General features: G+C 43.4%; 2 protein-coding genes across 4 annotated transcripts in view; one reads left to right on the top strand and one right to left on the bottom strand.

Moving 5' to 3' along the window:
• cep85 (centrosomal protein 85) overlaps positions 1-8,079 on the top strand; it is a 24,233-nt gene extending 16,154 nt beyond the window's left edge. For all 3 annotated transcript variants that reach the window (XM_040118466.1, XM_040118465.1, XM_040118467.1), the window contains 11 exons: positions 327-1,120; positions 2,503-2,633; positions 2,943-3,060; positions 3,184-3,369; positions 3,958-4,110; positions 4,235-4,389; positions 4,527-4,644; positions 5,388-5,438; positions 5,528-5,635; positions 5,756-5,999; positions 6,114-8,079. In XM_040118466.1, the coding sequence (XP_039974400.1) occupies positions 327-1,120; positions 2,503-2,633; positions 2,943-3,060; positions 3,184-3,369; positions 3,958-4,110; positions 4,235-4,389; positions 4,527-4,644; positions 5,388-5,438; positions 5,528-5,635; positions 5,756-5,999; positions 6,114-6,277 (2,222 nt within the window). In that variant the 3' untranslated portion in view covers positions 6,278-8,079. The remainder of the gene's footprint in view (positions 1-326; positions 1,121-2,502; positions 2,634-2,942; positions 3,061-3,183; positions 3,370-3,957; positions 4,111-4,234; positions 4,390-4,526; positions 4,645-5,387; positions 5,439-5,527; positions 5,636-5,755; positions 6,000-6,113) is intronic.
• ubxn11 (UBX domain protein 11) lies at positions 8,059-12,972 on the bottom strand. The gene is made up of 14 exons (XM_040118471.1): positions 12,582-12,972; positions 12,453-12,493; positions 11,600-11,725; positions 11,392-11,492; positions 11,245-11,296; positions 11,070-11,149; positions 10,901-10,985; positions 10,575-10,792; positions 10,405-10,482; positions 10,212-10,329; positions 10,006-10,109; positions 9,788-9,861; positions 8,803-8,952; positions 8,059-8,708 (listed from the first exon to the last, which is right to left on the bottom strand). The coding sequence occupies exons 1-14, from the start codon at positions 12,650-12,652 to the stop codon at positions 8,540-8,542; spliced, it is 1,467 nt and encodes a 488-aa protein (XP_039974405.1). The 5' UTR covers positions 12,653-12,972; the 3' UTR covers positions 8,059-8,539.

The raw sequence follows: 12,972 nt of genomic DNA, 5'->3' as shown, positions 1-12,972 counted from the left end.
CCACCTTCATGAAGGTTTTTTGTTAATTGTGTGATACAGAGTTTCTACTCTGCCCATTGGTTTTAGTCTATTATGAGCCTATTCCCTGAGTTGAGTCAGTCAGAGCCAGTTAATTCTTTCAGTGGTGACACCTCATCATCAAAGTAGGCCACCCATAAACCCTGCTGCATCTACTTTACATCACTGACTGAAAATAGAGAAAATTGCCTGCAGTAGTGCTCCACATATTCTGCACTGATTTAACAAAGTGCATCTGTATAGTGAATAGTGAGAGAGTAACGCTGATTGTAATTTCTAATGATCTCTTCTTGTTTCACTCTTTTAAGATTTCTGCAGTTCTAGCAGCAGCCCCTCTTTCCAACCCATTCGCAGTCAGATCCCCATTCCCACTGCACATGTCATGCCATCCACGGCCGGAGCCCCGGCCTCTAAGCCCCAGTCATGTGCCCAGGAGGACTGCCTGTCCTCACTTGAGGGTCACAGGTCTTCCTCTGGCTCCAGGACGCCAAGTGGCTCCGCCTCGAAGTCTTCCTCTCTCTCCAAATCTGCATCTTCGCCCAACTTGGATGCTCAGGCTGGTGTGGGAGGTGATCCTGTGGGGCCAAAGCCAGACTGCCTAAGCCGCTACCGCAGCCTTGTCAATGGGCTGGACCACTCGCTTTTCCCCTCAGATCACACACGGTTGGATGAGGGCCAGAGGTTTGACACGCCTGCTGTAGAACCTACTCTAAATCAGTCAGCCCTGTTAGGGGGGTTATGCCCTGATATCAGACTCCGATTGCAGACAAGTGGGATTAGAGACAGCCCAGACTTTATGTCTGAGGCCTATAGAGGAGGAATGGAGCACAGCTATAAAGTTCTGCCTGAAGCTAGGCCTGGTGTTCCCGGCACAGCAGAAACCTCTAATCAGAGGGGCAGTCAGCCTGGTGCAGCTGGATCCCCTGGAGTTTATGCAAGCCCTCTCAGCCTGCAGACACAGGCTCTGCTGAGGGAGCATACAGGCTCCAAGGGTTATGAGCCACTGCGCCAGGACAGATCTTGTGAACTATCCAGCTGGCAGCAACAACAGCAACATAAGCAGCAGCTGGAGAATTTACGCCTGCAACTGGAACAAATGCAGGTAAGCATTCTTCCTGACCAGAAAATTACACTACACTAATGCTGGAGAAACAATAACCTGGGCGTTAGTTATTTTTATTTGTTTCATAATTGTCAGTGATCATTGGGATCATAGTATAGAGGCTAGGCATCTGTGTCACTCTTTCACATGAGACCTCCACTGGGTGGCAAAACAAACTCGTCCTGGCTGCTATGATGGCGAGGATTCTCTGAGGACCTTTATAAAGTAAAGGCCACTGGAGTAGACACATGGGGCAGTCGGTTATCGTTGGACATTGAAATCTGGCCAGAAATTCAGTGTGTGACCCATATAGGTCAACATTGGAAAAATTACGCTCCACTGAACAAAGCCCGAAGGCATACAGACCCCTTGTCCCCTTTTTAAAGCAGGATTTGTCAAATCAATCAGCCAAATTAAAATCACAAAAACTTTAAAAGATTTTCCAGGCTCTTTTGTTAGCTTTATAAAAATAGTTATTTTTATTACGTGTAATTCAGAAAGTCCTGTGCTTGCTTAATGTTAGAAAACTCTTCGCTGCTTCAATTTTGCAGTCTGTTAAAAGCTGTCGACATAGTATAAAACCATTGCACAACAGCTCTTTGTCATTTCAGTAGTTTTTAGTGTTCATTTCCTCTGTGGCACACACTGACTGAGTGCCACTCTGGAGTGAATGCTGCCACTTCCACATACTGTGTGCTGACACATTAACTGACACTTTATCACTGTAATGCAGTTTTTTTAAACCTTTCATGCATTACGAGATACTGAGATGGGGCAGAATATTCAAATGCAAAATCTGATTGGCCCATGGGGGATTTTACTGAAGTAAGTTAATGATGCTAATTCAGAAAGTGTCTTAAATATATGAATTTACCTAAAGCTGTGAGCGCAGCATTCATTCATCTGTGGTGCTGGATGCATTTGGCTGTGCCTTCACTGTGTGTTGTAAGAAAGACTTTACATAGTCACTGAGTTGGAGTTATATTCTATTCTAAAGAGAGGTTGGTACTGCTTGGTACTCAAATTTTATTTCCCTTTTGTGAAAAAAAGTATCTGTTACTGTTGTCAGATGACTGCTTTACTATAAAAACAGTTTGATCAGGTGTCAGGCTAACCAAGGCAAGTGTCAGTTTCTGAGCTGTTTGCATTTTGTAAAACTATTTTTAGAGTTGCGTTTCTGTCAACACCTGTAGTGCGTGTACTTTCCACTATACTACTATACTGTACTAGGGGAATTGGAAGGATTTCAGGATACATAGTTTATTTATTTTCAGTGTTAAAATTGTACACTTGTAAATCTTCACCTCTCTCATCACCGTTGCATACTTTCTCCACATGCTGCAGCTCAAAGTGTCACCTACTTTTTCATCTTTTTGTTACAGTTAATGGGTGCTGGAGTCGGTCAGTACCCATCTCTGTACTCAAACCCTGTTCACTCAGAGTCTGGCAAGTGGGACGCTCTGGTTAAAGCCAGTGAGAGTCTGTTAAAGGAGAAGGAGCTTATCATCGAGAGGCAAGTGTTTCTAATCATTTTACAGCTTATGTTCTTATTAGTCTAATTAGTCTTTCAGATAGAAAGACTGCAAAGGTTATGTTATTCAGTTCCCAACATTGAATAACATAATTTTAGTCAAGCAAGATGTTAAAGTGTTCCCTGTTTAGATGATTTAATATGGTGGGAGCAATTAAGTATTATTGTACTGATGATTGTCCTATAACCCCGGGGGCTGCACAGTGCTTTTTTTCAGATTGTTGTTTCACAGTGTCGTTGACTGTATTGTTGTTATTCTGTCGATGATGGTTGGGCCTGGTTGTGATGCAGACAAAAGCAGCATATGGCCCAGTTGGAACAGCGTCTGAGGGAAAGTGAGCTGCAGGTCCATGGAGCCCTCTTGGGCCGAGGGGCTTCTTACGGGGATATGTGCATGCTGCGGCTGCAGGTGCGTGCTCTGGCTCCCACAAAACAACACAGAGAACCCTGTGTTATACTGTCATCACCCTTACAAACTATTTACCCCTAATAACTTTCACTGAAAATTTTGTGTCATACGTTTGCTTCACAGGAGGCTCAGAGAGAGAATGCGTTCCTGAGAGCGCAGTTTACAGAGCGTACGGACTGCGTTGCCCTGGAGAAAGCAGAGGCAGAGCGCAGGCTGGGAGCAGTAGAAGCAGAGACACGCCGAGTAACAGACAGTCTGAAGGAGACCTGTGAGAGACATGCAGAAGAGATGAAGAAACAGGAAGAGAGGGTTTGTGCTTATCTAACACCTCTTCCTAACATACAGTGTTGTGAGCAAGCGAATCACAAAGTGACATGAAAAAATAAATGACACTGAGACCTTTAAATGATATCAGGGATTACAAATCGTCTGCTCTGCTTCTATTCTAGTGGCAATTAATTGTTGAGAACGCCATTTAAATTTCTGTTCTTGTTAGTAATAAAGAGAGGCTGTTCAAATTCTGTCACATTTCCTGCCACAACAGTTACAAACACCTTATATTATAGGACATTAAAACAGGACCCAGTTAACCACTCTACAGGAAACTTTTCTTCCCCCCAAAAGAACTGAGATGCTATTTATAAAATTACTGTCAGGCACAGTACTTAAGTGGTTCCTACATGTTACTTATAACTGTAGGCTTTAACAAGTTCTCTCATTTTCATAGACAAAGATGAAAAAAAGCTGCTAAAGCAGTTTCTTTCAGGGCAACATGTGGTTGTGTTTGAAGGAACAGTTTGTCACATGTCTTGCCTTGAGTTTTGTCACACTCACTATGGATGTAACCCCTATGACCTTTGGAGCATATTATCCCGCTTACCACATGTGCCTATGTAGATCCGCAGTCGAGACAAGCATATCAACAACCTGAAGAAGAAGTGTCAGAAAGAGGCTGAGCTAAAGAGAGAGAACCAGCAGCGCATTGAGACTCTGGAGCGCTATCTAGCTGACTTGCCCACCTTGGAGGACTACCAGAGCCAGAACAAGCAGGTTAGGATAGTTCCTCTTTATTTCATGCCTTCTCATTCTGTCTGTTATGACTGACTTGGGTCAAGGTGTTTTCAATCATTGAATCTACACGTGTTTTGTTTCTTTGCCCTTTCTTAAATATCAGCTCCTTGAGGCTGAACAGCAGGCAGGCCAGCTACAGGAGAAAGTAAAAGAATTGGAAGTCTGTCTGGAGACGACCTGCTCACAACTACGGGAAAAAGACGCACAGCTGGAGGAGCAGAAACGCAGGGAGAGAGACCTGCTGACCACCATTACTGAGTGTGTACACACACGTAGTCTGATCACCATGTACAATCTTCCCAGTAGGCATGTTTGTTCTCTTCACTCTGTGTGCACAAAGACGCAGTAGTAAGTCTGCATAATGTGTTCTCTGTTTTTATTTTTGTCCTCATCAGTATGCAGCAGCGGGTGCAGCAGGGCCTTGAGGATGGAGCCAGGCTGCCTTCGCTGGATATTGAGAAGCTCAGAGGAGAGAACAACACTCTGAGAGAGGAACAGCAAAGACTCAAAAAGGTCCGTTGTTATTGACATGCTCCGAGTGTCCTCTCTTAGAAAGCTTATCTGTGTAAACCTTACATGTGAAAGCTCCAAAATACCAAAAGTACAAGTGAATGAGTTTAAATTAGCGCTCCCAAATTAGAATGCATAAATTGCTCGCAATCTAAAGGTAGTTTTTCTGCTCATCTCCTTCGAAAAGTTGATGTGACTGTTTAGCTAAATATGAACCAACAAGAAGTTTTCATTTCTCTGAAAGAAAGTTTCTGTATGTTGTGGTTAGAGCATGTAGCAGCAGTTGTTAATCAAAGGGTGGAACATTTTTCTTCTTTTCTAAGTGCTACTTAAAAGCCAGATTTGTCATTCTTTGCATAATGTAGATGCACTTTTAATGTCCTCTCTGTCTATGTTCACCATGCTTTCTCTGCTGCTGTGGCTTCAGCTGCAAAGCAAACGCCTCCAGTCACAAACTCTACAAAGCTCATGTCATAACCTTGTAGTCCTACTGAAAAGGGAGGAGAAAGAGGAATGTAATTTGATATTAAAATTAAAGGAATGAGAGTCAGTAAAATGGGTGTTTACCAACCCAAGAGAGCAAACAGGATATATTTTGTGAATGAATGGAAACAAGAAAGTATAGCTTCTGAGCTGTGGAATTGTTAAGTTAATCAGCGCACATTGTACAATTAGGTTTATAAAGTCTCACAGCGCTGTTCCAAGTAGCAAGTTATTGTTTTAAAGCTCAGTTCTTCTTTTTGCAGGTCATTGAGAAGCAACACCGAATGATGGAACAGCTTGGCTCCCAAATCCAGGTGTTTATATTTTCACAATTTTTCTGGTTACTGCCTTGTTTACAGTCTCATCTCAGCATTTATGAGTCATTAATTGTTTTTGTTTGCAGGCTTTGGAGGAGCAGATATCTCAGGAAGAGAGCAGCTCTCAGGCTCTTAGAGAAGAGGTGTTGGCCAAAGAACAGAATGTGTTAGAGCTCCACACAGCCATGAAGGAGGTGCGATAGACTGATCCATAAAAATGATCATAATTTTTAGTACAGTATACAGAGAACCTTAACTGTTGCTTGACTTAACTGCTCCACTAACTAACATTCATGCTGACTCCGGTGTTTCAGCTGTCAGCCCAGAACCAGGAACTGATGGAGCAGAATCTGACCCTGCAGGAGCAGATGAGCACTCCAGAGCAGAGGAGCACGAATCAGGCCTCCTCTGCCCTGCAGCCAGCCGGGGCTCGTCTCACACAGAGGCTTCATGCAGAGATCGCCTCCTGCCTCAGTGACCTGCGCTCCCTCTGCAGCATCCTGACCCAGAGAGCTCAGGGACAAGACCCCAACCTCTCCCTGCTGCTTGGTCTCACATGTAAGCACTGCTTGACTTTTACTCTCTATATTGTCGGAGATAGAGTACAGTGTAACACGAAAACGATTAATGTTGTGAGACGTTAAGGTTAGAGATGTTGTTTTGTTTTCCCAGCACCTCCACCAGTGGCAGAGCAGGACGAGGACTGGATGAGTCCAGAGGTGCTACAGAAGAAGCTCGTCGAAGCTCAACAGCTCCGTCGAGATGTTGAGGAACTCCGTAATGTAATATTGGACCGTTATGCACAGGACATGGGAGAAAACTGCATCACCCAATAACCTTGCCACCCCGCCAGGTGAGGGAGGAAACTTGCAGAAGCCCCACTTCACCTCAGAAGCATCTAAAACGTGCCCGTCTTTCATGCCTAGTTACTGAATGTCTGAGAGTGGACTGGATTTTTAATTTTCTTAAAATGAGGACGGAGGAAAGCCCAAATGGTTTAGTTTCTGCTTCTCTCAACTGAGTGAACGTCGTGTCTCAAGCCTGCCTGTAGCTCAGAACCCTCCCATCCCCCCAGTGAGTTCATCTATTTCTGTCCAAGGGCTAACAGAAGATAACTTACCTCTAATACTTGATCCTTAAAGCATTGTGTGTGTTTTTTAATAATGATGACATGATCCTGTCAGTTACCAAACAGTCTTATACTTTTTGTTCCACTCTAGTGAATGACTATTTGTGTAGAATACCCACATATATAATTTATTTAAATCTTAATTTCCCTCCTGAGGGGAATTATCCAAGAATGGTTGACAATCAACTGAAAATATTTTAACCTGTTCTTTTAACTGAATTCACAAGGAAATGTTACTAACATGCCATTATTTAAAATGGTGAACACCGTAACATTACACTCAGCTGTGAGGTATACGACTTGAAAACTGAACGGTTTAATACCAAATCAGCTTCTCACACCAACAGGCCTACAACAGTTTTATTACCAAAGAAAACTCTGGTCGAGGCAGTTGTGCGAGTCTATGAATGTTTGTGAACGCTCCTCTCTGCTGCAGTCCTCGTTCTGAATGAATACCAACATGTGCCTTTCTGTCACGTTTGCAACCACAATGCTAATTCATTTTAGACCAACCACAAAGGGCTGTTTGCAGCGCACTCTTCCATGATGACCTTTCTCTCAGTGTGTCAACCAGTAGGATAGTCAATACATTCCCTGATTCTGAATGTAGCAGATAACTGGGGGCCACGTCACAGAGCTCGTAGAGGCCCCTACACTGTTCTTTGCTCCTGGTAGATAAATGAAGTTTAGTAAAACTCATTAGTCTGGGTGATCTATGTAGAATCTGCTCTATGTAGATGAATATGTTCAAAGTATTCTGTACATTTCAGTTGATGATGGCTTCGACAGAGTAGTTAAGTGTATGCCTGAGAAACAGTATTAATCTTTAGTATTATTTATTTTTTGTTTGCATTGACAACTCGGTGTGAGAGCGTTTTTGGTCCCCTTAATGTGTTGCTTTAATAATGTGCTAATGTTGTTTGAGCAAACTTGCCATCAACAATGTGTAAAGGTCCCGTGAAGTGGCTTCAGATTGCTTTTGGTTTTTTTGTTGTTTTTTTGTTGTTTTTTTTCTTCTTCTGTGGTGTTTCGCATGAGAGAGGCCAGGCCATAGGTGGCCAGGCAGCAGTCACTGAGGATGATTCGCTTTCTTCAGGTGAAAGAGGGACATGTTTTAATTCCACGAAGTAGTGACGATGGGAGGGGTTGGCTGGATCACCCCTTAATCACCGATCACACTGTGCTCGATGGAATTTTATATTGCCCTGAGTGCAGGATAAGCCATTTTAAACTCTCGACACTTTACAGGAAAAGAAGGGGATTTTAATATAAAAATATGCAACAATGACTTTTTGACAAATTATACAGAACAAAACACCCAGGGACACAAGCCATTTTTCATTTCATGGGACCTTTAAACTCGAGTAGCACAAGTTTATCTTTGGAAAGTCAGGTTCCGCATGCCTTAACATCTCAAATGTTTTGCGAAAGGGAAAAATATGTTTATATTTTCATACTTTTGTCCTTGTTTGTATTTGCATATTTTAGAAATAAAGATTTTCAACATTTTGTTTTGTTTTTAATTTGTTTCGAATTTCATTGGATTTCATTTTCAATGATTTTTAACTGCAGTATTTTCATCCCCTCTGTGCAGAAAACCACGAGTACCAGCTTTCTATAGCTATGGATGCATTGATTCAATACACTGGATCCATATGGGCCGTGGTACTATTAAGCGGATCAGGTATCGACCTTGACTTGACCGGTCGCCATGGAATACTGTTTCTTTTGCCAGTGTCATAAAATTGAATGTTTCAGTGGACAGCCAGCTCCGTTTTTAGTGGCACAGCAATGCCTGTCCTCCTTTTACATAAAAATGATCCCAATGACTTTCACAGTGAGATTTACAGATTTTACTTTTGGAAAAAAGAGCACAGTTACTTGGTATCAGCAGATCAGCAGATACACATTACACATGTCTCTTGTAAGACTTTTTTTTTTTGTTCTTTTACAAGTCATACATAACTTTTTATAGGTTTATTTGATTGACTCCAGTCAATGAATGAGGGTGTTGTCTCTTTCGCAGCAGCAGAGTCGCATTAGTCATGAGTCCACACGATTGGAGCGTCCTGCCGTCTTCATCGTAGCAGCACTGCGGGTACGCGCTGATGATGTCATAACCAGGGAGACCACCGCCTCTGTAGTGTACGAAAATCCAAGCAACCAGTGTCACATGCTTAGGAAGACAGAAGCTAACAGAGAGATAACTTCGACAGGAGGACGAGGTCTCACCTGTGTTTGTCCAGATACTGTCGCAGGTGGCCGATTGTTTCTGAGAAGGACATTTTTAGGATGTAAGTATGACTCCCGTCCTCGGACTTCACCTTGAGCGTGACGACATCATAGGCTGACGATGGCCGGTCAGAGCTGAACGTCTGCCGCCTGAGTGTGAAAAGTGACAGGGACGCAAAAACTGTCAGATAATATAATGACTTGCTGCATAAGTATCTAAGAAAAATCAAATGAGTGCTGCTGACACGTTTCTTTCCTGATAATATAATAGTGTATATCATTACATTAACCTAAATGTACATTACGAGCTACAGAGTGAGGCTTAAAAATCAAACCGTCAATAAAATAATGTCTTTGACTGGTTGCAGACTCCTTAAGGAGGTCACAGATCTAAATCCCAGACCCCATCCCAAGCTAACAAGTGTCGACTGTGACCTGTCCTATTTTTCAGACCACTGCATACGGTAATCTCCACAATCTGGACTATCAGTCATCGTTGCCAAAAAGGGATATTAATCAGCCTTTACATCATGCAGTATGTACTTGGACTTAGCAGTTCCTCTTAACCCCTTAAACTCTGTTTTTCCTTCTAATTTCTACATAGTTGTAAAGTCAGAAAATGATTTGCACACTGTTTTGACATCTTGTATCTGGATATACCATATGATGCTTATGCTAAATTACATATTAAACCCCAGATGCCAGGTTTTGCCAAAGTTGTACCTTGAAATCAAATGGAAATATTCCATATCTGTGCATATTTTTGAACGCTTAGAAACTTTGGAATATCCTCTACGATTTTAAAACACATTTCTGAAGATTTGAACAATGCTTGTGCGCACAACATGAGTTATCATGACGGACCCCCACTGGTAAATCAGTTATTTGTCAGTGTGGTTGCAAAAATGTGTATCGTCATTCACGGTATTACAAAAAAAAACAAAAAACTTGTGCTTATGTAATGAATGGTGAAATTTTTGAATACTTCTCTTTCATCGCCTGCACTGCTGCTGTGTCTATGGGGATCAATGGGTCGCTGCTTTGGGCATCAAATGAACCCTAGACAAAGCGCATGTTAGAAAATGAGCATTATGATCACTATAGTGACCATATGCAAGAGAGCGTACTGTATATACACACACACACGGGGCCTATGAGTACAACTGCGTTTGGAATGAGGTGGATTTTTCTCTGCCCTCCCACCTGCAGGGTTGTTCTCAGTGATTCCCTGATATCAATCACTCGACCGGCTTTAACCACCAGCCTGGGCAGCCTGTTCAGGAACTGATCCGTGGTCAGTTTCTTGCCTGTGAGCCGGAAGAAAAACAGGAGCATGACAATGAAGACAAAGAATTTCCGCATCCGATCTGATTTTTTGGGACTATCGGAGTGATGCTAGCAGCACAGACCTGGTATTTGAGCGCTGGCAACGTTTGATGACTCATATTTCTCCCCACAAACAGCCCGTCCATCACCAGGAAATTTGTTTAGCCTGAAGACAAATTCCTCATCTCGCCTGTCATGAACCTGCGCAGTACGTTTTTAATAAGTCACCAATTTGCACATTTGCTGACAGACAAACGGAAAGAAACGGCGACCCACCTCAAAAGGAACACCATCTGGAAATCTTTCCTGAAGCTCGGACGGAAAATACCCCTCCATCAGATCTTGCATGCACTGCTGCATAGACCAAAGAAAGAGAATCTGAACCATCAAAGATTCCACTTTCTTATTTTTTATTTTTTTCCCTGCACCGTTCTACTTTCCCAAACCTGGGTGCTGTGCTCCCGATAAGAGCGGAAAGGACCATCAAACATGACAATGCCGTTGCTGTAGAGCCTCAGTTGAATAGGGTCTGCTTGTGCCAGCTGTGCCCCCGTGGCTGTCAGCTGTACAAAAGACTCTCCCTCCCCTGCCAGGATGTTCAGCTCCTTGATCCTCCGCAGCACCAGGTCAAAGTTCATGCGGAAATCCCTGACCCCGGAGGCGCCTGCAGAGGAAAGACATACAAATCAGTTTAGGTAGAAGATGCAGAATTATAGCCCTGTGTAGCGCGTGGATGTTTGCGGGAAAAGCTTAGGCTGCCAGAGTCCTCTACCTGTGCTGTGTGTCTGCTCACACTCAGCTGAGTCACCGGTTTCACCATCTCCCACCCAGATCAAACCATAGTCATTTAGAAAGCTCTGCAGGACAGGGACAAGCGGAATTCAGTTTGCTGTAGTCACGGTGGAACGACATTCATGAAATGCTGTATTAAATCAGTTTACCTCCATTTCACGCACTTGATTCTGCAGCTGTTGGCACCTTCTTTCAAGATCACCTCTGCCGCTCAGATCGTGGGCACCCTCTAATCCACACATGGGCGAGATTAAGTCAAAACCCTTTCATCTGTGTCACGTCCTTATATCAAACTCAGGTCTGTAACATGTTAAAGGTAATCACCTGGTTCTCTCTGAACCCTCAGCTTCTCCTCCAAAACGGAGATCTGTTTATTCTTTAGAGGAATGAAGAAAGGGTAAAGTTGGGGTGTGGCACATTTCAGAGATTACTGCCATTTCAATTATTCATCTGGAGGAGGTGTGTGTTCACCTTGCACCCGATCTCCCACGCTTGGCTCCTCACTTTTTTCTCCAGCCCGGTCACCCGCTGCATCATGGCAGACATGAGCTCAAAGTCGCTCGGTGGAGCACCTGATTATCAGAGCGTGAGTTCGTTTTTTTTTTTTTAACTTTGCATAGCATTAGATAAATGAAGATATAGTTCGCTTTGGAACAAACGACTTTGTACTAAGTTATACCTTTCTTGAACGGGGCTTTCGACTTTGACGTGGAGGCATCGCTGGCTGGGGTGGGGGAGCGCTGGGGAGGATGTGGATCAGATGAGTCATCATCAGCATCACCGTCGACCAATGCTGCCTGAAATTCTGAGAAAAAAAAGCCACATTACAGAAGCATGGAAAAGTCGAAAAAGGGACTGAAAAGGAGAACCCATTCAGGGTTTACCTGTCAAGGGGAGCAGTTGGATATTTTCAGTAAAAATCAGTTTGTCAGGGAGGTGTGATAACAAGAGGTGGGATGTAACTGAGTACATTTACTCCAGTACTGGACTCAAGGAGGTTCTTTACTCGGGTATCATCTTTTCATGCCACTTTATACTTCTACTCCGCCACATTTTAGAGGGAATATTGCACTTTTTACTCCACTACAACTATTTTACTGTTACTTTACAAGTTAATATTTTACATACTGATCATATGAAGAGCTTATACAATATGATGCTTTGTTATAGATTAAACAAACAGTACATATAATTAGCGATGAAACTATTAGTTGTTCTATTAGTTGAAACTATTAGTTGGTTAAATAATTAGTCGACTGACAGAACATTAATCGAGAAACTATCCAATTGATCGGTTGAGTCATTTTTCTCGCGAAAAACGCCAAACTTTTTGTAGTTCCAGCCTGTCAAATGTGAGGATATTGCTGTTTTACAAACCAAAAAATGATGTGATCATACTTACATATTTGTACTTAGTGTTTTTACAGTGTGGTATTAGTGCTTTTACTTGATTCGAGGATCTGAATACCTCCTTCGGCCCGTCGGTGCAGGCGTCGTGCCGTTACGTTGAGCATAAGGTTTGACCAGCCTACCTTTAAACAGATTCCTCCTGGAAGGCACTTCTCGTCTGCCCCTGCGGGCCAAAGACAGATAAATGCACGTGTCCCCCATTTGCACAGTAAGCTGACGGCACCTGCACTCGAGTCCGGCGGGTGACCCACCGTGGCGCGTTCAGAGGGCCCTGCAGTGGAGTGCGCCTCGTTTTCTTCAGCATCGACAAAGGGGAGCTCATGTCACCCGGGACGCGACGGACACTTCGGGTCACTTTCGCGTAGGCTTGAATCTCTCCGACTGGCTCGAGCACACGGGCCTGTCCGCTCAGAGGGTTTTGCTGTGGGCTTTTTCCTTTCCCCGTTTGTTTGGAGTCCGTTGTCGTTAGCAACGCAGGACGCGGTTGTTAAATTGTAGAATGGGGTGAAGCCTGGATGGTTCCGGTTTCATCCACAGGAGGTCGCTGCATCTCTCTCTCACACACACACACACACACACACACACTTGGCATGTTTCCCTGTCCCTGAATTTGCAACACTTTTTGTAAGGATTTTTGTGTGC

This window comes from Xiphias gladius, chromosome 22 (genome assembly GCF_016859285.1).
Source record: "Xiphias gladius isolate SHS-SW01 ecotype Sanya breed wild chromosome 22, ASM1685928v1, whole genome shotgun sequence".
NCBI lineage: Eukaryota > Metazoa > Chordata > Actinopteri > Istiophoriformes > Xiphiidae > Xiphias > Xiphias gladius.
The sequence above is the reverse complement of the archived record's forward strand: the minus strand, read 5'-3'. Positions and strand labels throughout refer to the sequence as shown.